Here is a 26861-nt window from a genome sequence, read left to right on the forward strand (position 1 = left end):
CGTACAACTATTTCTATTGAAAACAGTTGTGCTTTCTAAGATCCTATGGATAGACTAAAGAAGTTGTTTTCTTCATCAGATTTTTTTCTGTTACAGCCGAAGGCTTGTAATGTACCAGTTACCACTGCGACGGCCTTTTGGTTTGACGCTTTGGAGGAATTCTTCAGACTGAGAAATCATGGTCTGCTGATGTGTCATTAAGATCTAAGCTTTTAGCTATTCCTTCCAAGAATAGGACCCTATTCAGGCCTGAATTTAAGGAAATCATTACTGGAGGTAAAGGCCATGCCCTACCTCAGAACAGGTTGAGGGGTAAAGTACCCTCGGCTTCCTCTCCTTCCATTAAGCAGGAAGGGAATTTTGCTCAAATCCAAGTCCATCTGGAGTCCCAACCAGGCTTGGAATAAAGAAAAACTATCTAAGAAGCCCGCTGCTGCTACTAGGACAGCATGAAGGGGCAGCCCCCGATCCAGGACCGGATCTAGTTGGGGGCAGACTTTCTTTCTTTGTCCAGACTTGGGCAAGAGATATTCAGGACCCCTGGGCATTGGAAATCGTGACCCACGGGTATCTACTGGAATTCAAGGTTTTTCTCCCAAGAGGGAGTTTTCATCTTTCAAGATTGTCTGTAGTCCAGATAAAAGAGAGGCGTTCTTACATTGTGTAAAAGATCTCTACACCATGGGAGTATTTTGTCTTGTTCCAAAACTGGAACAGGGACAGGGGTTTTACTTAAATCTTTTTGTGGTTCCCAAAAAAGAAGGCACTTTCAGACCGATTTTAGATCTCAAGTGTCTAAACAAATTTCTCAGAGTCCCATTGTTCAAAATGGAGACTATACGAACAATTTTGCCAATGATCCAGGAGGGTCAATATATGACACTCGTGGATTTGAAGGATGCATACCTTCATATTTCTATTCTCAAGGATCATCATCAGTTCCTAAGGTTTGCCTTTTTGGACAAACATTACCAGCGGGTGGCTCTTCCCTTCGGGTTGGCCACAGCCCCCAGAATTTTCACAAAAGTTCTAGGGTCCCTTCTAGCGGTTATCAGACCGCGGGGCATAGCAGTGGCGCCTTATTGAGACAATATTTTGATTCAGGCGTCAACTTATCATCTGAAAAACTTCACACGGATACAGTGTGGTCGTTCTTCAGAACTCATGGTTGGTAGGTGAACATAGAAAAGAATTCACTGGTTCCACAGACAAGGGTTTTCCTTCTGGGAACTCTGATAGACTCGGTAGACATAAAAATCTTTCTGACGTAGGTCAGAAAGTTAAAGATTCTAAATACTTGCCGAGCACTTCAGTCCATTCCTCGGCCATCAGTGGCTCAGTGTATGGAGGCCATTGTATTAATGGTAGCGGCAATGGACATCATTCTGTTTGCTCGCTTTCCTCTCAGTCCACTGCAGCTGTGCTTGCTCGGACAGCGCAATGGGGACTATGCACATTTATCTCCTCAGATGAATCTGGATCAAGAAATCAGAGACTCTCTTCTTTGGTGGTTGTCGCCGGATCATCTGTCCCAGGGGAAGTGTTTCTGGGACCCTCATGGGTGATAGTGACAACGGACGCCAGCCTTCTGGGCTGGGGTACAGTCTGGAATTCCCTGAAGGCTCAGGGTGTTTGGACTCAGGTAGGGCAATATTCAATGCGCTTCAGGCGTGGCCTCACTTGGCTTGGCCAAATTCATAAGATTCCAGTCGGACAATATCACGACTGTGGCATATATCAATCAGGGGAGAACAAGGAGTTCTTTAGTGATTATATAAGTATCAAAGATAATCCGTTTGGGCGGAGGCTCACTCTTGTCGTCTATCGGCAATTTTCATTCCAAGAACGGGGAAGCAGACTTTCTAAGTCATCAGACTTTTCATCCAGGGGAGTGGGAACTTCATCCAGAGATGTTTGTCTCATTGATTCGACGATGGGGCAGACCGGATTTAGATGTGATGGCATCTCGTCAGAATGCCAAGCTTCCAAGTTACGGATCCAGGTCGAGGGATCCTCAGGCCGAACTGATAGATGCCCTGGCAGTGCCTTGGTCGTTCAGCCTAACTTATGTGTTTTCACCATTTCCTCTCCTTCCACGCGTGATGGCTCGGATCAAACAGGAGAGAGCTTCAGTAATACTGATAGCGCCTGCGTGGCCACGCAGGACTTGGTATGCGGATCTAGTGGACATGTCCTCTCCTCCACCGTAGAAATTTCCTTTGAAACAGGACCTTCTCATTCAAGGACCTTTCCAACATCCAAATCTAAATTCTCTGCAGTTGCCTGCTTGGAGATTGAACGTTTGATTTTTATCTAAGCAGGGATTTTCTGATTCAGTCATCAATACTTTGATACAAGTTTGTAAACCTGTCTCTAGAAAGATCTATCGTAAGATATGGAGTACATATCTTTGTTGGTGTGAATCCAAGACTTACTCATGGAGTAAAGTCAGGATTCTCAGGATTCTGTCTTCTCTCCAAGAAGGATTGGAGAAAGGGTTATCAGCAAGTTCCTTAGAGGGACAAATTTCTGCTTTATCAATTTTGTTTCACAAACGTTTGGCAGATGTGCCAGATGTTTAGGTTTTTTGTCAGGCTCTAACCATAATTAAGCCTGTATTTAGATCAATTACTCCTCCCTGGAGTTTGAATTTAGTTCTTCAAGTTCTTCAAGGGGTTCCGTGTGAACCCATACATTTCCATAGATATTAAGTTGTTATCTTGGACAGTTCTGTTTTTGGTTGCTATTCTTCGGCTTAAAGAATTTCTGAGCTTTCAGCTTTACAATGTGATTCGCCTTATCTCATATTTCATTCTGATAAGGTGGTTTTGAGTATCAAACCTGGATTTCTTCCTAAGGTTGTTCCAAAAAAGAATATTAATCAGGAAATTGTTGTTCCTTCCTTGTGTCCTAATTCTTCGTCTAAGAAGGAGCGTCTGTTACATAACTTGGACAAGGTCCGTGCCTTGAAGTTTTACTTACAGGCGACTAGGGATTTCCGTCAATCATCTTCATTATTCATTGTGTATTCTGGAAAGCGTAGGGGTCAGAAAGCTACGGCTACTTTTCTTTCCTTTTGGCTGCAGAGTATTATCCGCCTGGTTAAGGAGACTGCTGGACAGCAGCCTCCTGAAAGAATTATGGCTCATTCTACTAGGGCTGTGGCTTCCACATGGGCCTTTTTATAAACGATTCTTCTGTTGAGCAGATTTGCAAGGCTGCGACCTGGTCGTCGCTTCATACTTTTTCCAAAATTTTCAAATTGGATATTTTTGCTTCTTCTGAGGCTGTTTTAGGGGGAAAGGTTCTTCAAGCAGTGGTGCCTTCCGTTTAGGTACCTGTCTTGTCCCTCCCTTTCATCCGTGTCCTATAGCTTTGGTATTGGTATCCCACAAGTAAGGATGAAACCTGTGGACTCGTCATATCTTTGTAAAAGAAAAGGAAATGTATGCTTACCTGATAAATTTATTTCTTTTACGATATGACAAGTCCACGGCCCACCCTGTCAATTTTTAGACAGGTTATTTTTTTGTTAAACTTTAGTCACCTCTGCACCTTTGGCCTTTCCTTTCTCTTCCTTAACTTTGGTCAAATGACTGGATTGGGAGGGAAGGGGAGGAGCTATTTATACAGCTCTGCTGTGGTGCTCTTTGCCACTTCCTGTTAGCAGGAGGTTAATATCCCACAAGTAAGAATGAAACCCGTGGACTCGTCATATCGTAAAATAAATAAATGTATCAGGTAAGCATAAATTTCCTTTTCTCCAACATAGGTGTGTCCGGTCCACGGCATCATCCTTACTTGTGGGATATTCTCTTCCCCAACAGGAAATGGCAAAGAGCCCAGCAAAGCTGGTCACATGATCCCTCCTAGGCTCCGCCTACCCCAGTCATTCTCTTTGCCGTTGTACAGGCAACATCTCCACGGAGATGGCTTAGAGTTTTTTAGTGTTTAACTGTAGTTTTTATTATTCAATCAAGAGTTTGTTATTTTAAAATAGTGCTGGTATGTACTATTTACTCAGAAACAGAAAAGAGATGAAGATTTCTGTTTGTATGAGGAAAATGATTTTAGCACCGTAACTAAAATCCATGGCTGTTCCACACAGGACTGTTGAGAGCAATTAACTTCAGTTGGGGGAACAGTGTGCAGTCTCTTGCTGCTTGAGGTATGACACATTCTAACAAGACGATGTAATGCTGGAAGCTGTCATTTTTTCCCTATGGGATCCGGTAAGCCATGTTTATTACGATGGTAAATAAGGGCTTCACAAGGGCTTATTAAGATTGTAGACTTTTCTGGGCTAAATCGATTCAGTTTTAAAACATATTTAGCCCTGAGGAATCATTTTATCTGGGTTTATTGATATTATAATATCGGCAGGCACTGTATTAGACACCTTATTTCTCTGGGGCTTTCCCAAAGCATAAGCAGAGCCTCATTTTCGCGCCGGTGTGGCGCACTTATTTTTGAGAGGCATGGCATGCAGTCGCATGTGAGAGGAGCTCTGATACTTAGAAAAGACTTTCTGAAGGCGTCATTTGGTATCGTATTCCCCTTTGGGTTTGGTTGGGTCTCAGCAAAGCAGATACCAGGGACTGTAAAGGGGTTAAAGTGTTAAAACGGCTCCGGTTCCGTTATTTTAAGGGTTAAAGCTTCCAAATTTGGTGTGCAATACTTTTAAGGCTTTAAGACACTGTGGTGAAAATTTGGTGAATTTTGTACAATTCCTTCATGTTTTTTCGCAATTGCAGTAATAAAGTGTGTTCAGTTTAAAATTTAAAGTGACAGTAACGGTTTTATTTTAAAACGTTTTTTGTACTTTATTATCAAGTTTATGCCTGTTTAACATGTCTGAACTACCAGATAGACTGTGTTCTGAATGTGGGGAAGCCAGAATTCCTGTTCATTTAAATAAATGTGATTTATGTGATAATGACAATGATGCCCAAGATGATTCCTCAAGTGAGGGGAGTAAGCATGGTACTGCATCATTCCCTCCTTCGTCTACACGAGTTTTGCCCACTCAGGAGGCCCCTAGTACATCTAGCGCGCCAATACTCCTTACTATGCAACAATTAACGGCTGTAATGGATAATTCTGTCAAAAACATTTTAGCCAAAATGAACCCTTGTCAGCGTAAGCGTGGCTGCTCTGTTTTAGTTACTGAAGAGCATGACGACGCTGATATTAATATCTCTGAAGGGCCCCTAACCCAATCTGAGGGGGCCAGGGAGGTTTTGTCTGAGGGAGAAATTACTGATTCAGGGAACATTTCTCAACAGGCTGAACCTGATGTAATTGCATTTAAATTTAAGTTGGAACATCTCCGCATTCTGCTTAAGGAGGTATTATCCACTCTGGATGATTGTGAAAAGTTGGTCATCCCAGAGAAACTATGTAAAATGGACAAGTTCCTAGAGGTGCCGGAGCTCCCAGAAGCTTTTCCTATACCCAAGCGGGTGGCGGACATTGTTAATAAAGAATGGGAAAGGCCCGGTATTCCTTTCGTCCCTCCCCCCATATTTAAAAAATTGTTTCCTATGGTCGACCCCAGAAAGGACTTATGGCAGACAGTCCCCAAGGTCGAGGGAGCGGTTTCTACTTTAAACAAACGCACCACTATACCCATAGAGGATAGTTGTGCTTTCAAAGATCCTATGGATAAAAAATTAGAAGGTTTGCTTAAAAAGATGTTTGTTCAGCAGGGTTACCTTCTACAACCAATTTCATGCATTGTCCCTGTCACTACAGCCGCATGTTTCTGGTTTGATGAACTGATAAAGGCACTCGATAGTGATTCTCCTCCTTATGAGGAGATTATGGACAGAATCAATGCTCTCAAATTGGCTAATTCTTTCACCCTAGACGCCACTTTGCAATTGGCTAGGTTAGCGGCTAAGAATTCTGGGTTTGCTATTGTGGCGCGCAGAGCGCTTTGGTTGAAATCTTGGTCGGCTGACGCGTCTTCCAAGAACAAGCTACTAAACATTCCTTTCAAGGGGAAAACGCTGTTTGGCCCTGACTTGAAAGAGATTATCTCGGATATCACTGGGGGTAAGGGCCACGCCCTTCCTCAGGATCGGCCTTTCAAGGCGAAAAATAGACCTAATTTTCGTCCCTTTCGTAAAAACGGACCAGCCCAAAGTGCTACGTCCTCTAAGCAAGAGGGTAATACTTCTCAAGCCAAGCCAGCTTGGAGACCAATGCAAGGCTGGAACAAGGGAAAGCAGGCCAAGAAGCCTGCCACTGCTACCAAGACAGCATGAAATATTGGCCCCCGATCCGGGACCGGATCTGGTGGGGGGCAGACTCTCTCTCTTCGCTCAGGCTTGGGCAAGAGATGTTCTGGATCCTTGGGCGCTAGAAATAGTCTCCCAGGGTTATCTTCTGGAATTCAAGGGACTTCCCCCAAGGGGGAGGTTCCACAGGTCTCAGTTGTCTTCAGACCACATAAAAAGACAGGCGTTCTTACATTGTGTAGAAGACCTGTTAAAAATGGGAGTGATTCATCCTGTTCCACTAAGAGAACAAGGGATGGGGTTCTACTCCAATCTGTTCATAGTTCCCAAAAAAGAGGGAACGTTCAGACCAATCTTAGATCTCAAGATCTTAAACAAGTTTCTCAAGGTTCCATCTTTCAAGATGGAAACCATTCGAACTATTCTTCCTTCCATCCAGGAGGGTCAATTCATGACCACGGTGGATTTAAAGGATGCGTATCTACATATTCCTATCCACAAGGAACATCATCGGTTCCTAAGGTTTGCATTCCTGGACAAACATTACCAGTTCGTGGCGCTTCCTTTCGGATTAGCCACTGCTCCAAGGATTTTCACAAAGGTACTAGGCTCTCTTCTAGCGGTGCTAAGACCAAGGGGCATTGCAGTAGTACCTTACCTGGACGACATTCTGATTCAAGCGTCGTCCCTTCCTCAAGCAAAGGCTCACACGGACATTGTCCTGGCCTTTCTCAGATCTCACGGCTGGAAAGTGAACGTGGAAAAGAGTTCTCTATCCCCGTCAACAAGGGTTCCCTTCTTGGGAACAATTATAGACTCTTTAGAAATGAGGATCTTTCTTACAGAGGCCAGAAAAACAAAACTTCTAGACTCTTGTCGGATACTTCATTCCGTTCCTCTTCCTTCCATAGCTCAGTGCATGGAAGTGATCGGGTTGATGGTAGCGGCGATGGACATAGTTCCTTTTGCGCGCATTCATCTAAGACCATTACAACTGTGCATGCTCAGTCAGTGGAATGGGGACTATACAGACTTGTCTCCGAAGATACAAGTAAATCAGAGGACCAGAGACTCACTCCGTTGGTGGCTGTCCCTGGACAATCTGTCTCAAGGGATGACGTTCCGCAGACCAGAGTGGGTCATTGTCACGACCGACGCCAGTCTGATGGGCTGGGGCGCGGTCTGGGGATCCCTGAAAGCTCAGGGTCTTTGGTCTCGGGAAGAATCTCTTCTACCGATAAATATTCTGGAACTGAGAGCGATATTCAATGCTCTCAAGGCCTGGCCTCGGCTAGCGAGGACCAAGTTCATACGGTTTCAATCAGACAACATGACAACTGTTGCGTACATCAACCATCAGGGGGGAACAAGGAGTTCCCTAGCGATGGAAGAAGTGACCAAAATCATTCTATGGGCGGAGTCTCACTCCTGCCACCTGTCTGCTATCCACATCCCAGGAGTGGAAAATTGGGAAGCGGATTTTCTGAGTCGTCAGACATTGCATCCGGGGGAGTGGGAACTCCATCCGGAAATCTTTGCCCAAGTCACTCACCTGTGGGGCATTCCAGACATGGATCTGATGGCCTCTCGTCAGAACTTCAAAGTTCCTTGCTACGGGGCCAGATCCAGGGATCCCAAGGCGGCTCTAGTGGATGCACTAGTAGCACCTTGGACCTTCAAACTAGCTTATGTGTTCCCGCCATTTCCTCTCATCCCCAGGCTGGTAGCCAGGATCAATCAGGAGAGGGCGTCGGTGATCTTGATAGCTCCTGCGTGGCCACGCAGGACTTGGTATGCAGATCTGGTGAATATGTCATCGGCTCCACCTTGGAAGCTACCTTTGAGACGAGACCTTCTTGTTCAGGGTCCGTTCGAACATCCGAATCTGGTTTCACTCCAGCTGACTGCTTGGAGATTGAACGCTTGATTTTATCGAAGCGAGGATTCTCAGATTCTGTTATCGATACTCTTGTTCAGGCCAGAAAGCCCGTAACTAGAAAGATTTACCACAAAATTTGGAAAAAATATATCTGTTGGTGTGAATCTAAAGGATTCCCTTGGGACAAGGTTAAGATTCCTAGGATTCTATCCTTCCTTCAAGAAGGATTGGAAAAAGGATTATCTGCTAGTTCCCTGAAGGGACAGATTTCTGCCTTGTCGGTATTACTTCACAAAAAGCTGGCAGCTGTGCCAGATGTTCAAGCCTTTGTTCAGGCTCTGGTTAGAATCAAGCCTGTTTACAAACCTTTGACTCCTCCTTGGAGTCTCAATTTAGTTCTTTCAGTTCTTCAGGGGGTTCCGTTTGAACCCTTACATTCCGTTGATATTAAGTTATTATCTTGGAAAGTTTTGTTTTTAGTTGCGATTTCTTCTGCTAGAAGAGTCTCAGAATTATCTGCTCTGCAGTGTTCTCCTCCTTATCTGGTGTTCCATGCAGATAAGGTGGTTTTACGTACTAAACCTGGTTTTCTTCCAAAAGTTGTTTCTAACAAAAACATTAACCAGGAGATTATCGTACCTTCTCTGTGTCCAAAACCAGTTTCAAAGAAGGAACGTTTGTTGCACAATTTGGATGTTGTTCGCGCTCTAAAATTCTATTTAGATGCTACAAAGGATTTTAGACAAACATCTTCCTTGTTTGTTGTTTATTCAGGTAAAAGGAGAGGTCAAAAAGCAACTTCTACCTCTCTCTCTTTTTGGATTAAAAGCATCATCAGATTGGCTTACGAGACTGCCGGACGGCAGCCTCCCGAAAGAATCACAGCTCATTCCACTAGGGCTGTGGCTTCCACATGGGCCTTCAAGAACGAGGCTTCTGTTGATCAGATATGTAGGGCAGCGACTTGGTCTTCACTGCACACTTTTACCAAATTTTACAAGTTTGATACTTTTGCTTCTTCTGAGGCTATTTTTGGGAGAAAGGTTTTGCAAGCCGTGGTGCCTTCCATTTAGGTGACCTGATTTGCTCCCTCCCTTCATCCGTGTCCTAAAGCTTTGGTATTGGTTCCCACAAGTAAGGATGATGCCGTGGACCGGACACACCTATGTTGGAGAAAACAGAATTTATGTTTACCTGATAAATTTCTTTCTCCAACGGTGTGTCCGGTCCACGGCCCGCCCTGGTTTTTTAATCAGGTCTGATAATTTATTTTCTTTAACTACAGTCACCACGGTACCATATGGTTTCTCCTATGCAAATATTCCTCCTTAACGTCGGTCGAATGACTGGGGTAGGCGGAGCCTAGGAGGGATCATGTGACCAGCTTTGCTGGGCTCTTTGCCATTTCCTGTTGGGGAAGAGAATATCCCACAAGTAAGGATGATGCCGTGGACCGGACACACCGTTGGAGAAAGAAATTTATCAGGTAAACATAAATTCTGTTTTTTTTCTTTCATGATTCAGGTAGAGCAGCAGTTTTAAGCAACTTTCTAGTTTACTCCTATTATGAATTTTTCTTTGTTCTCTTGCTATCTTTATTTGAAAAAGAAGGCATCTAAGCTTTTTTTTTTTTTTGGTTCAGACCTCTGGACAGCACTTTTTTTATTGGTGTGTGAATTTATCCACCGATCAGCAAGGACAACCCAGGTTGTTCACCAAAAATGGGCCGGCATCTAAACTTACATTCTTGCTTTTCAAATAAAGATACCAAGAGAATGAAGACAATTTGATAATAGGAGTAAATTAGAAAGTTGCTTAACATTGCTGCTCTCTGAATCATGAAAGAAAAAAATTGGGTTCAGTGTCCCTTTAAGGTGTTAATCATTAATACTTTGAACTAAAGACTCATTAACTATGAACTATTGAAAGTCATTTTATAGTTTTTTTTTTCTTACAGAAATAAATTGTCATAAAAGATCAAATCTGAATATTTAATCCCTGTTGCAGAATAAGGAATATATGAAATGCAATGCAAGTTACATAAATTATTTATCATCAAAAACAGCAGTGCAGTAATATAACTGTGTGCTTAAAGGGACACTGAACCCAAGTTTTTCTTTCATGATTCAGATAGAGCCGCACGTTTCAGCAACTTTCTAATTTACTCCTATTATCAGCTTTTCTTCATTCTCTTGGTATCTTTATTTGAAAAGCAAGAATTTAAGCTTAGATGCCGGCCCATTTTTGGTGAAAAACCTGGGTTGTTCTTGCTGATTGGTGGATAAATTCACCCACTAATAAACAAGTGCTGCCCAGTGTACTGAACCAAAAATTGTCTGGTTCCTTAGCTTAGATGCCTGCTTTTTAAATAAAGATAGCAAGAGAAGAGAACGAAGAACAATTGATAATAGAAGACGAAAGAAAAAAAATTGGGTTCAGTGTCCCTTTAAAGGGACAGTCTACCATAGAATTGTTATTGTTTTAAAAGATAGATAATCCTTTTATTACCCATTCCCCAGTTTTGCATAACCAACACAGTTATATTAATATACTTTTTACCTCTGTGATTACCTTGTATCTAGGAACCTTCTTCCAGCCCCCTGATCACATGACTGTGACTGTTTATTATCTATTGTCTTAAATTTAGCATTGTATTGTGCTAGATCTTAAATAACCCCCTGTGCCTGAACACAGTGTTATCTATATGGCCCACGTGTACTTTCTGTCTCTTTGTGTTGAAAAGAGATTTAAAAAGCCTGTGATAAGAGGCAGCCCTCAAAGGCTTAGAAATTAGCATATGAGCCTACCTAGGTTTAGTTTAAACTAAGAATACCAAGAGAAAAAAGCAAATTTGATGATAAAAGTAAATTGGAAAGTCGATTAAAATTAAAAGTCCTATCTGAATAATGAAAGTTTAATTTATACTTGACTGTCCCTTTAAGCCTGTAAACGGATTACACACTTAAAGGGACATTCCGGTCAAAATGTAAATGCACTTAGATGAATTACATCTTTGAATAGAAACATATGTGCAATATACTTGTATTGGCACAAATGCTTCTAGTAAAAGTTATCACTGTTTAGTGTTAGCATTTTTCTCTGCACGTGCATGTGAAGCATAGCTAGATATTCTCAGTGCACCAGCATTTAAATACTGCAGCTGCTCAGTGCACCAGTGGGGCTTTTATCATGTCAGCCATTAACAAACTGAGTCATTATTAAATGGTACAAACAAATTAAGCTCTCTGAGCAAGTGCTGTGTTTAAAATGCTGGTGCACGGTGCATACTTAAATACACATTTGAAACCGCTATAGCTTTTATTAGAAGCAGTTCTGCTAATACATTTATATTACAAAAATGCTTCCATTCAAAAAATTCAAAAATTTATCCATGCTGATTCCAATTTTGTCTGGAATGTCCCTTTAAAGTCAGTGTGAAAATAGCAATGCACTGCTAGGAGCTAGCTGAGCACATCCCGTGAGCCAATGACAAGAGGCATGTGTGCATCCACCAATCAGCAGCTAGTTCCCTGTGGTCCATTGTTGCTCCTGAGCCTACCTAGATATGATTTTTAACAAAGGATACCAAGAGAACAAATTACATTTGAATCATGAACGTTTAAAGGTTTTCTTCTATTATCAAATGAGTTTTGTTCTCTTATTGTTCTGTGTTAAAAAGATACCTAGGAAGGCATCTGGAGCCCTATATACGTGCCATGCCTGCCCAGTAGTCGTGCCATGCCTGCCCCGTAGTCGTGCCATGCCTGCCCCGTAGTCGTGCCATGCCTGCCCCGTAGTCGTGCCATGCCTGCCCCGTAGTCGTGCCATGCCTGCCCCGTAGTCGTGCCATGCCTGCCCCGTAGTCGTGCCATGCCTGCCCCGTAGTCGTGTCATGCCTGCCCCGTAGTCGTGCCATGCCTGCCCCGTAGTCGTGCCATGCCTGCCCCGTAGTCATGCCATGCCTGCCCCGTAGTCGTGCCATGCCTGCCCCGTAGTCGTGCCATGCCTGCCCCGTAGTCGTGCCATGCCTGCCCCGTAGTCGTGCCATGCCTGCCCCGTAGTCGTGCCATGCCTGCCCCGTAGTCGTGCCATGCCTGCCCCGTAGTCGTGTCATGCCTGCCCCGTAGTCGTGTCATGCCTGCCCCGTAGTCGTGTCATGCCTGCCCCGTAGTCGTGTCATGCCTGCCCCGTAGTCGTGTCATGCCTGCCCCGTAGTCGTGTCATGCCTGCCCCGTAGTCGTGTCATGCCTGCCCCGTAGTCGTGTCATGCCTGCCCCGTAGTCGTGTCATGCCTGCCCCGTAGTCGTGTCATGCCTGCCCCGTAGTCGTGTCATGCCTGCCCCGTAGTCGTGTCATGCCTGCCCCGTAGTCGTGTCATGCCTGCCCCGTAGTCGTGCCATGCCTTCCCCGTAGTCGTGCCATGCCTTCCCCGTAGTCGTGCCATGCCTTCCCCGTAGTCGTGCCATGCCTTCCCCGTAGTCGTGCCATGCCTTCCCCGTAGTCGTGCCATGCCTGCCCCGTAGTCGTGCCATGCCTGCCCCGTAGTCGTGCCATGCCTGCCCCGTAGTCGTGCCATGCCTGCCCCGTAGTCGTGCCATGCCTGCCCCGTAGTCGTGCCATGCCTGCCCCGTAGTCGTGCCATGCCTGCCCCGTAGTCGTGCCATGCCTGCCCCGTAGTCGTGCCATGCCTGCCCCGTAGTCGTGCCATGCCTGCCCCGTAGTCGGACATGACTAAGGGCATGTAGCCCGAAAGGTCTGTTTTTCATGCAATGTTTCCAATAAATGCCTGAGATTATTGAAGATTGGTGAGTGCTGCTTTATTTTTGGACTTTCCAAAGTCATTTTAGTCATTTCTACTTATTATAAGGGAAATTAAACCCCAAAAAAAAAAAGTTTCCAATTTACTTCTATTATCTAATTCTCGTGTTATTCTTTGTTGAAGAGATATCTAGATAGGTAGCGTGCACATGTCAGGAAATAGTGCTGCCATCTAGTGCTCTTGCTAATGTATAACATTGTTGCAGAACTGCTGCCATATAGTGGTGCAGATGTGTGCACACTCCTGAGCTGAGCTTCCTGCTTTTAAACAAAGGATAACAAGAAAACAAAGATTTGCAAGTTGGCTACTTGGCCTTCTTTGTGAAGGTTTTTTTTATTCTATTATTTTGAAATGTATTGCTCAGCTGGTTGTGTGCGTCTGATCAGTTTCCACCTACCTATCTGTATCCGTCCCCCTATTTATGGTGTGGTAGGAAACGGTTCAGACTTCACTGCTTGAGTATTGGATGCCAGATGTTATGATCTCTTGGACTCTCGCCATACTTTTAAAGAAACTGATAAATTCATTCTTTCAGGGTGGTGAGAGTCCACAAGCCCTGCCCTTTGCTTTTAATACATATGTTGACAGGACTCTGCACTAATTTGCACTGGCAGTTTTGACTCTCCTCCATTTTCCATGTGGGGAACTGAGTGGCTAGTGGGGAAGGAAGGGATATATGGGAGGATCAGAATTCTAGAATGTAGGGGTGGTTTTGTCTCTTAGTGGTCAGGAGCAGAATTTCCCACAATTGATAACTCATGGATTCTCATCTTGAAATAAATTAACAGGTTAGGCCGGATACATTTTATTTTTAATGTGACCCTTTCTTCTCAAACTGCTCCTGTCTGTATGTCCCTTGCAATATTAATATATATTTTCTTTCCTTTTTAGCGATCCTGGTGATTGAATTTATTTATGCCATTGTGGGTATTGTCTGGCTTGCTCAGTATTATACATCATGCAACGATGTTACAGCCAAGAACGTCACATTAGGTAAGCACCAGCAGGTTACATTAGGTAAGCACCACCAGGTCACATTAGTTGAACAGTAGCACGTCACATTAGGTAAGCACCAGCAGATCACATTCGGTAAGCACCAGCAGGTCACATTAGTTGAACAGCAGCACATCACATTAGGTAAGCACCAAGAACGTCACTTTAGGTAAGCACCAGCAGGTCACATTAGGTAAGCACCAGCAGGCCACATTAGGTAAGCACTAAGAACGTCACATTAGGTAAGCACCAAGAACGTCACATTAGGTAAGCACCAGCAGGTCACAGTAGGTAAGCACCAAGAACGTCACATTAGGTAAGCACCAGCAGGTCACATTAGGTAAGCACTAAGAACGTCACATTAGGTAAGCACCAAGAACGTCACATTAGGTAAGCACCAGCAGGTCACAGTAGGTAAGCACCAAGAACGTCACATTAGGTAAGCACCAGCAGGTCACATTAGGTAAGCACCAAGAACGTCACATTAGGTAAGCACCAGGGACGTCACATTAGGTAAGCACCAAGAACGTCACATTAGGTAAGCACCAAGAACGTCACATTAGGTAAGCAGCAGCAGGTCACATAAGGTAAGCAGCAGTACGTCACATTAGGTAAGCACCCTCATACTATGTACCGGTGTACCTGTAGAAGATTTTGTGGTCCGTGTGAGTGTATCTGCTGTGAAGGGTTGGTGTATGCCTGGTTTGTCATACTCTGTATGAGTGGGATAGATTTAGCAATAACCGCTGCAGCTTCACCGAATGTTATATTGTTATTCCATGGAGTCGCATTCGTTAAAGGGATCTTAAATTACATATATACACCATATATAAACAAATAAAAGATCTGCACACAATTAAATGTTTATTTTGCAGTCTTCAGACACACCCTTTGAAATACTGATTGAATATTGCTTATCTATTATATTATCATGTTATTTGGTCTTGGACCTCTGTGTTTCTCTTTACTGTGTCATACGTTGTTTGATGACTGTAGGTTACTATAAAGGACCATTAGGACGATCAAGTGCATACTAAAAAGACAATGCAATAGCATTTACTCTTAATTTTAAATGTTAAATTTTTTTTTCTAACTAATTCAAAATTTCCTTTAATTTGCCGACCTCTTGTATCACACGACAGCCATCAGCCAATCACAGACCATATACATATATACCATGAACTCTTGCACATGCTCAGTAGGAGCTGGTGTCTCAGAAAGTGTGCGTATAAAAAGACTGGGCACAGTTTGATAATGGAAGAAAATTTAAAAGTCTCTTAAAACTGCTCTTCTATCTGAATCATGAAAGTATAAATTTGACTTGAGTGGCCCTTTAATTTGTATTGATTTGCAATCTGGTGATAAACCCTTTGAAGTGTTCTTCACAGAAAATGTTGCCAGCCAGGTGTCAATATAAAGTAGCTGGGTGGGGTCAGTGTAATAATTTCTAATATTATAACATTTTCTGCTATCCAAAGCACAAATTTATTGCATAATTTAATATAAATGTATTCAATGATAATTTGAGCAATAAACTTTGAAAAAATGTATTAATTTTAGACAAACAAAGGAACATAAGGGGCGCCACATGATGTGTATCACAATATCACCACTTTGTGTTAAAGATTTAACTGTGCAATACTACTCACATTTACAGGGACACTGAACCTATTTTTTCTCTCATGATTCAGATAGAGCACGACATTTTATGCAACTTTCTAATTTACTCCTATTACCAATTTTTCTTCGTTCTCTTGCTATCTTTATTTTAAAAGCAGGAATGTAAATCTTAGCAGCCAGCCCATTTTAGGTTCAGCACCATGGATAGCGCTTGCTTATTGAAAGCTTACATTTACCCACCAATAAGCAAGCATAACCCAGGTTCTCAACCAAAAATGGGCCGGCTCCTATGTATCACATTCCTGCTTTTTAAATAAAATGAAGAAAAATTGAATATAAAAGTAAATTAGAAAGTTACTTAAAATTGCTGCTCTATCTAAATCATGAAAGAAAAATTTTGGGTTTAGTGTCCCTTTAATGATAACCAATAGATGGTGATCATAAGGAGACTGAACTCTAAGAACCATTCAGCTGACTCCCTTTATTAAAAAAGATGCTTCCAAGTAGTGTGTCAAAGTTTAAAAAACTTTATTAAGAGACCAACATGAGTTTAAAATTCAAAAGTACAAAGTGCAACCAGTTTCTCAGTCTCACAGACCGTGTAATACATTTCACACACAAGGAAGCTTTGAATATACATACATATGATAAAATACATGTGCGTTCAATTACAATAGTTAATCACCTAACATTAACACATTCTAAGCTATTAGGTATCTCTAATGCAACGCTGCTAATCTATGCTCATTTACAATAAAATAGTTACAAATGTTTCAGTGAGTCTGTGTTGAATCATGCGCTCCTATTGGATCAAGTAGTCACAAATCCGATTTCATATCGTCATCGCTGGTTTTCTCCAATCAGATCATCTCAAAAGACACACCCAGCTCTTACCTATATTTGCATACAGAGCAAAGCTGATCAAACAATAAAGCGGTTTTCTTCGCTATATCACTCAAAAAGGAAGAAATATTAATCTTATTATATCAGACAAAAAATATATAAAAGATTAATCAAATAATTTTCTAATAGATTAAACTAAAAATCAGTTCATCTAGATGGGAATCAAACCTCTAATGGATAGGCTAAAAAGTATTCCAAAACCAAAAACCTTACCACTAGATTACCACTAGGTAGCCATTTCTGAGATGGGATCTTATGCCTAAAACTAGGTAATAGTCATTCAGAACACTCATTCTCAGTAGTGTTATCTATAATCCATAAATTTTACACATTTTACTACAATTAGAAATTTTTAACGACCTTTAAAAAAAACCCACCTACATTTTTAAATAATGTAATTTGTTTAACCCATTCCCGCCGTTAGGACGTTCCATGCCATACTAACTGCGCCGGGCTTTAGCACCATTAGGACGGTATGGAACATCCTAGCCATTTTGACTGTCCTGAAGCTATAGCAGCTTGCTAAATGGGATCGTGACTGGAGTGTGTGCCTAGCGTCATAGATACTCCCCCCCGACCCGATCCCATCATTGAAATCATTTGATAGCATGAACAAAGTTTTATATATTTGTTTACATGTAGATATAGACAAATAAGTCAGTCAGGAAAGTGTTAAAGGGCTGAAGTTACTCAACATAAATTCTCACTTAGCTTTACCATCATATTGTGGGCTTTCACCATGATCTTGCAAAATTTCATAGTTAACTTCCTTAAACTGTGAAGAAAAATAAAGTGACTGTGCTGCACATGCCAGATGCACGCTTCTTTGTAAGTCTCAAGACAAGCATCCTGATTGGCTGCTTAAAGTCCATTTACAATTGGATGTGCCTACTAAGGAAAAATCCCTTTTCTCCAACATAGGTGTGTCCGGTCCACGGCGTCATCCTTACTTGTGGGATATTCTCCTCCCCAACAGGAAATGGCAAAGAGCCCAGCAAAGCTGGTCACATGATCCCTCCTAGGCTCCGCCTTCCCCAGTCATTCTCTTTGCCGTTGTACAGGCAACATCTCCACGGAGATGGCTTAGAGTTTTTTAGTGTTTAACTGTAGTTTCTCCAACATAGGTGTGTCCGGTCCACGGCGTCATCCTTACTTGTGGGATATTCTCTTCCCCAACAGGAAATGGCAAAGAGCCCAGCAAAGCTGGTCACATGATCCCTCCTAGGCTCCGCCTACCCCAGTCATTCTCTTTGCCGTTGTACAGGCAACATCTCCACGGAGATGGCTTAGAGTTTTTTAGTGTTTAACTGTAGTTTTTATTATTCAATCAAGAGTTTGTTATTTTGAAATAGTGCTGGTATGTACTATTTACTCTGAAACAGAAAAGAGATGAAGATTTCTGTTTGTATGAGGAAAATGATTTTAGCAACCGTTACTAAAATCCATGGCTGTTCCACACAGGACTGTTGAGAGGAATTAACTTCAGTTGGGGGAACAGTGAGCAGTCTTTTGCTGCTTGAGGTATGACACATTCTAACAAGACGATGTAATGCTGGAAGCTGTCATTTTCCCTATGGGATCCGGTAAGCCATTTTTATTCAGACAGTAAATAAGGGCTTCACTAGGGCTTATTAAGACTGTAGACATTTTCTGGGCTAAATCGATTCATATATTACACATATTTAGCCTTGAGGAATCATTTAATCTGGGTATTTTTGTTAAATAATATCGGCAGGCACTGTTTTAGACACCTTATTCTCTAGGGGCTTTCCCTAATCATAGGCAGAGCCTCATTTTCGCGCCGGTATTGCGCACTTGTTTTTGAGAAGCATGACATGCAGTCGCATGTGTGAGGAGCTCTGATACATAGAAAAGACTTTCTGAAGGCGTCATTTGGTATCGTATTCCCCTTTGGGCTTGGTTGGGTCTCAGCAAAGCAGATACCAGGGACTGTAAAGGGGTTAAAGTTAAAAACGGCTCCGGTTCCGTTATTTTAAGGGTTAAAGCTTCCAAATTTGGTGTGCAATACTTTTAAGGCTTTAAGACACTGTGGTGAAATTTTGGTGAATTTTGAACAATTCCTTCATACTTTTTCGCAATTGCAGTAATAAAGTGTGTTCAGTTTAAAATTTAAAGTGACAGTAACGGTTTTATTTTAAAACGTTTTTTGTACTTTGTTATCAAGTTTATGCCTGTTTAACATGTCTGAACTACCAGATAGACTGTGTTCTGAATGTGGGGAAGCCAAGGTTCCTTCTCATTTAAATAAATGTGATTTATGTGACACTGAAAATGATGCCCAAGATGATTCCTCAAGTGAGGGGAGTAAGCATGGTACTGCATCATTCCCTCCTTCGTCTACACGAGTCTTGCCCACTCAGGAGGCCCCTAGTACATCTAGCGCGCCAATACTCCTTACTATGCAACAATTAACGGCTGTAATGGATAATTCTATCAAAAACATTTTAGCCAAAATGCCCACTTATCAGCGTAAGCGCGACTGCTCTGTTTTAGATACTGAAGAGCATGAGGACGCTGATGATAATGGTTCTGAAATGCCCCTACACCAGTCTGAGGGGGCCAGGGAGGTTTTGTCTGAGGGAGAAATTTCAGATTCAGGGAAAGTTTCTCAACAAGCTGAACCCGATGTGATTACATTTAAATTTAAGTTGGAACATCTCCGCGCTCTGCTTAAGGAGGTATTATCCACTCTGGATGATTGTGAGAATTTGATCATCCCAGAGAAACTATGTAAAATGGACAAGTTCCTAGAGGTCCCGGGGCTCCCAGAAGCTTTTCCTATACCCAAGCGGGTGGCGGACATTGTAAATAAAGAATGGGAAAGGCCCGGTATACCTTTCGTCCCTCCCCCCATATTTAAAAAATTGTTTCCTATGGTCGACCCTAGAAAGGACTTATGGCAGACTGTCCCCAAGGTCGAGGGAGCGGTTTCTACTTTAAACAAACGCACCACTATACCCATAGAAGATAGTTGTGCTTTCAAAGATCCTATGGATAAAAAATTAGAAGGTTTGCTTAAAAAGATGTTTGTTCAGCAAGGTTACCTTCTACAACCAATTTCATGCATTGTCCCTGTCACTACAGCCGCGTGTTTCTGGTTCGATGAGCTAGTAAAGGCGATCGATAGTGATTCTCCTCCTTATGAGGAGATTATGGACAGAATCCGTGCTCTAGGTTAGCGGCGAAGAATTCTGGGTTTGCTATTGTGGCGCGTAGAGCGCTTTGGTTGAAATCTTGGTCAGCGGATGCGTCTTCCAAGAACAAACTCCTTAACATTCCTTTCAAGGGGAAAACGCTGTTTGGCCCTGACTTGAAAGAGATTATCTCTGATATCACTGGGGGTAAGGGCCACGCCCTTCCTCAGGATAGGTCTTTCAAGGCCAAAAATAAACCTAATTTTCGTCCCTTTCGTAGAAACGGACCAGCCCCAAGTGCTACGTCCTCTAAGCAAGAGGGTAATACTTCTCAAGCCAAGCCAGCCTGGAGACCAATGCAAGGCTGGAACAAGGGAAAGCAGGCCAAGAAACCTGCCACTGCTACCAAGACAGCATGAAATGTTGGCCCCCGATCCGGGACCGGATCTGGTGGGGGGCAGACTCTCTCTCTTCGCTCAGGCTTGGGCAAGAGATGTTCTGGATCCTTGGGCACTAGAAATAGTCTCCCAAGGTTATCTTCTGGAATTCAAGGGGCTTCCCCCAAGGGGGAGGTTCCACAGGTCTCAATTGTCTTCAGACCACATAAAGAGACAGGCATTCTTACATTGTGTAGAAGACCTGTTAAAAATGGGAGTGATTCATCCTGTTCCATTAGGAGAACAAGGGATGGGGTTCTACTCCAATCTCTTCATAGTTCCCAAAAAAGAGGGAACGTTCAGACCAATCTTAGATCTCAAGATCTTAAACAAGTTTCTCAAGGTTCCATCGTTCAAAATGGAAACCATTCGAACAATTCTTCCTTCCATCCAGGAAGGTCAATTCATGACCACGGTGGATTTAAAGGATGCGTATCTACATATTCCTATCCACAAGGAACATCATCGGTTCCTAAGGTTCGCATTCCTGGACAAGCATTACCAGTTCGTGGCGCTTCCTTTCGGATTAGCCACTGCTCCAAGGATTTTCACAAAGGTACTAGGGTCCCTTCTAGCGGTGCTAAGACCAAGGGGCATTGCAGTAGTACCTTACTTGGACGACATTCTGATTCAAGCGTCGTCCCTTCCTCAAGCAAAGGCTCACACGGACATAGTCCTGGCCTTTCTCAGATCTCACGGATGGAAAGTGAACGTGGAAAAGAGTTCTCTATCTCCGTCGACAAGGGTTCCCTTCTTGGGAACAATAATAGACTCCTTAGAAATGAGGATTTTTCTGACAGAGGCCAGAAAAACAAAACTTCTAAACTCTTGTCAAACACTTCATTCCGTTCCTCTTCCTTCCATAGCGCAGTGCATGGAAGTAATAGGTTTGATGGTAGCGGCAATGGACATAGTTCCTTTTGCGCGCATTCATCTAAGACCATTACAACTGTGCATGCTCAGTCAGTGGAATGGGGACTATACAGACTTGTCTCCGAAGATACAAGTAAATCAGAGGACCAGAGACTCACTCCGTTGGTGGCTGTCCCTGGACAACCTGTCACAAGGGATGACCTTCCGCAGACCAGAGTGGGTCATTGTCACGACCGACGCCAGTCTGATGGGCTGGGGCGCGGTCTGGGGATCCCTGAAAGCTCAGGGTCTTTGGTCTCGGGAAGAATCTCTTCTACCGATAAATATTCTGGAACTGAGAGCGATATTCAATGCTCTCAAGGCTTGGCCTCAGCTAGCAGAGGCCAAGTTCATACGGTTTCAATCGGACAACATGACGACTTGCGTACATCAACCATCAGGGGGGAACAAGGAGTTCCCTGGCGATGGAAGAAGTGACCAAAATCATTCAATGGGCGGAGACTCACTCCTGCCACCTGTCTGCAATCCACATCCCAGGAGTGGAAAATTGGGAAGCGGATTTTCTGAGTCGTCAGACATTACATCCGGGGGAGTGGGAACTCCATCCGGAAATCTTTGCCCAAATTACTCAACTGTGGGGCATTCCAGACATGGATCTGATGGCCTCTCGGCAGAACTTCAAGGTTCCTTGCTACGGGTCCAGATCCAGGGATCCCAAGGCGACTCTAGTAGATGCACTAGTAGCACCTTGGACCTTCAAACTAGCTTATGTATTCCCGCCGTTTCCTCTCATCCCCAGGCTGGTAGCCAGGATCAATCAGGAGAGGGCGTCGGTGATCTTGATAGCTCCTGCGTGGCCACGCAGGACTTGGTATGCAGATCTGGTGAATATGTCATCGGCTCCACCATGGAAGCTACCTTTGAGACGAGACCTTCTTGTTCAAGGTCCGTTCGAACATCCGAATCTGGTCTCACTCCAGCTGACTGCTTGGAGATTGAACGCTTGATCTTATCAAAACGAGGGTTCTCAGATTCTGTTATTGATACTCTTGTTCAGGCCAGAAAGCCTGTAACTAGAAAAATTTACCACAAAATATGGAAAAAATATATCTGTTGGTGTGAATCTAAAGGATTCCCTTGGGACAAGGTAAAGATTCCTAAGATTCTATCCTTTCTTCAAGAAGGATTGGAGAAAGGATTATCTGCAAGTTCCTTGAAGGGTCAGATTTCTGCCTTGTCTGTGTTACTTCACAAAAAACTGGCAGCTGTGCCAGATGTTCAAGCCTTTGTTCAGGCTCTGGTTAGAATCAAGCCTGTTTACAAACCTTTGACTCCTCCTTGGAGTCTCAACTTAGTTCTTTCAGTTCTTCAGGGGGTTCCGTTTGAACCCTTACATTCCGTTGATATTAAGTTATTATCTTGGAAAGTTTTGTTTTTGGTTGCAATTTCTTCTGCTAGAAGAGTTTCAGAATTATCTGCTCTGCAGTGTTCTCCTCCTTATCTGGTGTTCCATGCAGATAAGGTGGTTTTACGTACTAAACCTGGTTTTCTTCCAAAAGTTGTTTCTAACAAAAACATTAACCAGGAGATAGTCATGCCTTCTTTGTGTCCGAAACCAGTTTCGAAGAAGGAACGTTTGTTGCACAATTTGGATGTTGTTCGCGCTCTAAAATTCTATCTAGATGCTACAAAGGATTTTAGACAAACATCTTCCTTGTTTGTTGTTTATTCTGGTAAAAGGAGAGGTCAAAAAGCAACTTCTACCTCTCTCTCTTTTTGGATTAAAAGCATCATCAGATTGGCTTACGAGACTGCCGGACGGCAGCCTCCTGACAGAATCACAGCTCATTCCACTAGGGCTGTGGCTTCCACATGGGCCTTCAAGAACGAGGCTTCTGTTGATCAGATATGTAAGGCAGCGACTTGGTCTTCACTGCACACTTTTACTAAATTTTACAAGTTTGATACTTTTGCTTCTTCTGAGGCTATTTTTGGGAGAAAGGTTTTGCAAGCCGTGGTGCCTTCCATCTAGGTGACCTGATTTGCTCCCTCCCTTCATCCGTGTCCTAAAGCTTTGGTATTGGTTCCCACAAGTAAGGATGACGCCGTGGACCGGACACACCTATGTTGGAGAAAACAGAATTTATGTTTACCTGATAAATTACTTTCTCCAACGGTGTGTCCGGTGTGCAATACTTTTAAGGCTTTAAGACACTGTGGTGAAATTTTGGTGAATTTTGAACAATTCCTTCATACTTTTTCGCAATTGCAGTAATAAAGTGTGTTCAGTTTAAAATTTAAAGTGACAGTAACGGTTTTATTTTAAAACGTTTTTTGTACTTTGTTATCAAGTTTATGCCTGTTTAACATGTCTGAACTACCAGATAGACTGTGTTCTGAATGTGGGGAAGCCAAGGTTCCTTCTCATTTAAATAGATGTGATTTATGTGACACAAAATTTAGAGAAAATAATGCCCAAGATGATTCCTCAAGTGAGGGGAGTAAGCATGGTACTGCATCATCCCCTCCTTCGTCTACACCAGTCTTGCCCACACAGGAGGCCCCTAGTACATCTAGCGCGCCAATACTCCTTACTATGCAACAATTAACGGCTGTAATGGATAATTCTATCAAAAACATTTTAGCCAAAATGCCCACTTATCAGCGAAAGCGCGACTGCTCTGTTTTAGAAAATACTGAAGAGCATGAGGACGCTGATGATATTGTTTCTGAAGGGCCCCTACACCAGTCTGAGGGGGCCAGGGAGGTTTTGTCTGAGGGAGAAATTTCAGATTCAGGGAAAATTTCTCAACAAGCTGAACCTGATGTGATTACATTTAAATTTAAGTTGGAACATCTCCGCGCTCTGCTTAAGGAGGTGTTATCCACTCTGGATGATTGTGAGAATTTGGTCATTCCAGAGAAACTATGTAAAATGGACAAGTTCCTAGAGGTCCCGGGGCCCCCCGAAGCTTTTCCTATACCCAAGCGGGTGGCGGACATTGTAAATAAAGAATGGGAAAGGCCCGGTATACCTTTCGTCCCTCCCCCCATATTTAAAAAATTGTTTCCTATGGTCGACCCCAGAAAGGACTTATGGCAGACAGTCCCCAAGGTCGAGGGGGCGGTTTCTACTCTAAACAAACGCACCACTATACCCATAGAAGATAGTTGTGCTTTCAAAGATCCTATGGATAAAAAATTAGAAGGTTTGCTTAAAAAGATGTTTGTTCAGCAAGGTTACCTTCTACAACCAATTTCATGCATTGTCCCTGTCACTACAGCCGCGTGTTTCTGGTTCGATGAGCTAGAAAAGGCGATCACTAATCATTCTTCTTCTTATGAGGAGATTATGGACAGAATTCGTGCTCTCAAATTGGCTAATTCTTTCACCCTAGACGCCACTTTGCAATTGGCTAGGTTAGCGGCGAAAAATTCTGGGTTTGCTATTGTGGCGCGCAGAGCGCTTTGGTTAAAATCTTGGTCAGCGGATGCGTCTTCCAAGAACAAATTGCTTAACATTCCTTTCAAGGGGAAAACGCTGTTTGGCCCTGACTTGAAAGAGATTATCTCTGATATCACTGGGGGCAAGGGCCAACGGTGTGTCCGGTCCACGGCCCGCCCTGGTTTTTTAATCAGGTCTGATAATTTATTTTCTTTAACTACAGTCACCACGGTATCATATGGTTTCTCCTATGCAAATATTCCTCCTTTACGTCGGTCGAATGACTGGGGAAGGCGGAGCCTAGGAGGGATCATGTGACCAGCTTTGCTGGGCTCTTTGCCATTTCCTGTTGGGGAGGAGAATATCCCACAAGTAAGGATGACGCCGTGGACCGGACACACCGTTGGAGAAAGTAATTTATCAGGTAAACATAAATTCTGTTTTTTTATATGTTTTTCTAATCCACTTTTTAAAGATATAGTGGAACATGAAGCCCCAGTTTTCTCTTTCACGACTGATTGTGTGATTTAAAATAATAAATAAATAAATAAATTAGTTAATTATGCAATTCTACTGTATGCAATGGTCCTTTAAGAATTGAATTTTTTCCTTTAGTTGTTCCCCTTGAAATGGTATGAACATTAAAGGGACACTTAAGTCAAAATTAATCTTTAGTAATTCAGATAGAGCAGCAATTTTAAACAACTTTCTAATTTACTTCCATTAACAAAATGTGCACAGTCTTTTTATATTTAAACTTTTTGTGTCACCAGTTCCTACTGAGCATGTGCAAGAATTCATAGAATTGATGTATATGCATTTGTGATTGGCTGATGGCTGTCACATGATACAGCAGTGGAAATAGACATAACTTTGAAATCTACTACTTATTTGAAGTTCAGACTAAGTGCTATTGAATTCTTTTTATCAGGGATTTGTTGATTTGCAAATCTAATGTATTTAGTGCTCCTTTAAAACCAAAGCCTGAAACCACACCTTTTCCGAAGAGTATGGCACCTTGTCTTCAGAAACATTTCATTCTATCTTTGTTTTGTCCTCAAGAAAGGATGGGCTTTACGCATTTCACAACCCCCCTGTACTTTGGCTATGAGGCAAGCATTTTATGTTGTTCACATTTCTCCAACATAGGTGTGTCCGGTCCACGGCGTCATCCTTACTTGTGGGATATTCTCTTCCCCAACAGGAAATGGCAAAGAGTCCCAGCAAAGCTGGTCACATGATCCCTCCTAGGCTCCGCCCACCCCAGTCATTCTCTTTGCCGTTGCACAGGCAACATCTCCACGGAGATGGTTAAGAGTTTTTTGGTGTTTAAATGTAGTTTTTATTCTTCAATCAAGTGTTTGTTATTTTAAAATAGTGCTGGTATGTACTATTTACTCTGAAACAGAAAATAGATGAAGATTTCTGTTTGCAAGAGGAAGATGATTTTAGCAGACGTTACTAAAATCGATTGCTGTTTCCACACAGGACTGTTGAGATGAAGTAACTTCAGTTGGGGGAAACAGTTGCAGACTTTTCTGCCTAAGGTATGACTGGCCATATTTCTAACAAGACTTTGTAATGCTGGAAGGCTGTCATTCCCCTTATGGGGACCGGTAAGCCATTTTCTTAGTTAAATAAAAGAATAAAGGGCTTCATAAGGGCATATAAAACTGGTAGACTTTTTTCTGGGCTAAAACGATTGCTTTGCTAAGCATATTTTGCAGATTCTAACTATTAATCTTGGGGATTGTTTAGAAAAACGGCAGGCACTGTGTTGGACACCTTTTTCAGATGGGGGCCTTCTCTAGTTATAGACAGAGCCTCATTTTCGCGCCACTAATGCGCAGTTGTTTTTGGAGAGCAAGGCATGCAGATGCATGTGTGAGGAGCTAAGAATCACTGTAAAAGCATATTGAAGGCGTCATTTGGTATCGTATTCCCCTCTGGGCTTGGTTGGGTCTCAGCAAAGCATATAGCTGGGACTGTATAGGGGTTAAATGTAAAAACGGCTCCGGTTCCGTTAATTTAAGGGTTAAAGCTCTGAAATTTGGTGTGCAATACTTTTAATGCTTTAAGACACTGTGGTGAAATTTTGGTGAATTTTGAACAATTCCTTCATACTTTTTCACATATTCAGTAATAAAGTGTTTTCAGTTTGAAATTTAAAGTGACAGTAACGGTTTTATTTAAAACGTTTTTTGTGCTTTGTTGACAAGTTTAAGCCTGTTTAACATGTCTGTACCATCAGAAAAGCTATGTTCTATGTGTATGAAAGCCAAGGAATCTCCACATTTAAATTTATGTGATAATTGTGCCATAGGGTCCAAACAAAGTAAGGACAGTAATGCCTCAGATAATGATATTGCCCAAGATGATTCCTCAAATGAGGGGAGTAAACATGATACTACATCATCCCCTTCTGTGTCTACACCAGTTTTGCCCACACAAGAGGCCCCTAGTACATCTAGTGCGCCAATTCTTATTACCATGCA

The 26861-nt window shown here is 42.7% G+C and overlaps 1 protein-coding gene across 1 annotated transcript in view; it reads left to right on the forward strand.

Annotated features, from left to right (window-relative positions):
• The window catches only part of DAGLA (diacylglycerol lipase alpha), a 205261-nt gene that overhangs the window by 13997 nt on the left and 164403 nt on the right, over window positions 1-26861 (forward strand). The window contains exon 4 of the mRNA XM_053720097.1: window positions 13832-13933. Within this exon, the coding sequence (XP_053576072.1) occupies window positions 13832-13933 (102 nt within the window). The remainder of the gene's footprint in view (window positions 1-13831; window positions 13934-26861) is intronic.

The sequence above is a fragment of the Bombina bombina genome, chromosome 7 (genome assembly GCF_027579735.1).
Source record: "Bombina bombina isolate aBomBom1 chromosome 7, aBomBom1.pri, whole genome shotgun sequence".
Lineage (NCBI taxonomy): Eukaryota > Metazoa > Chordata > Amphibia > Anura > Bombinatoridae > Bombina > Bombina bombina.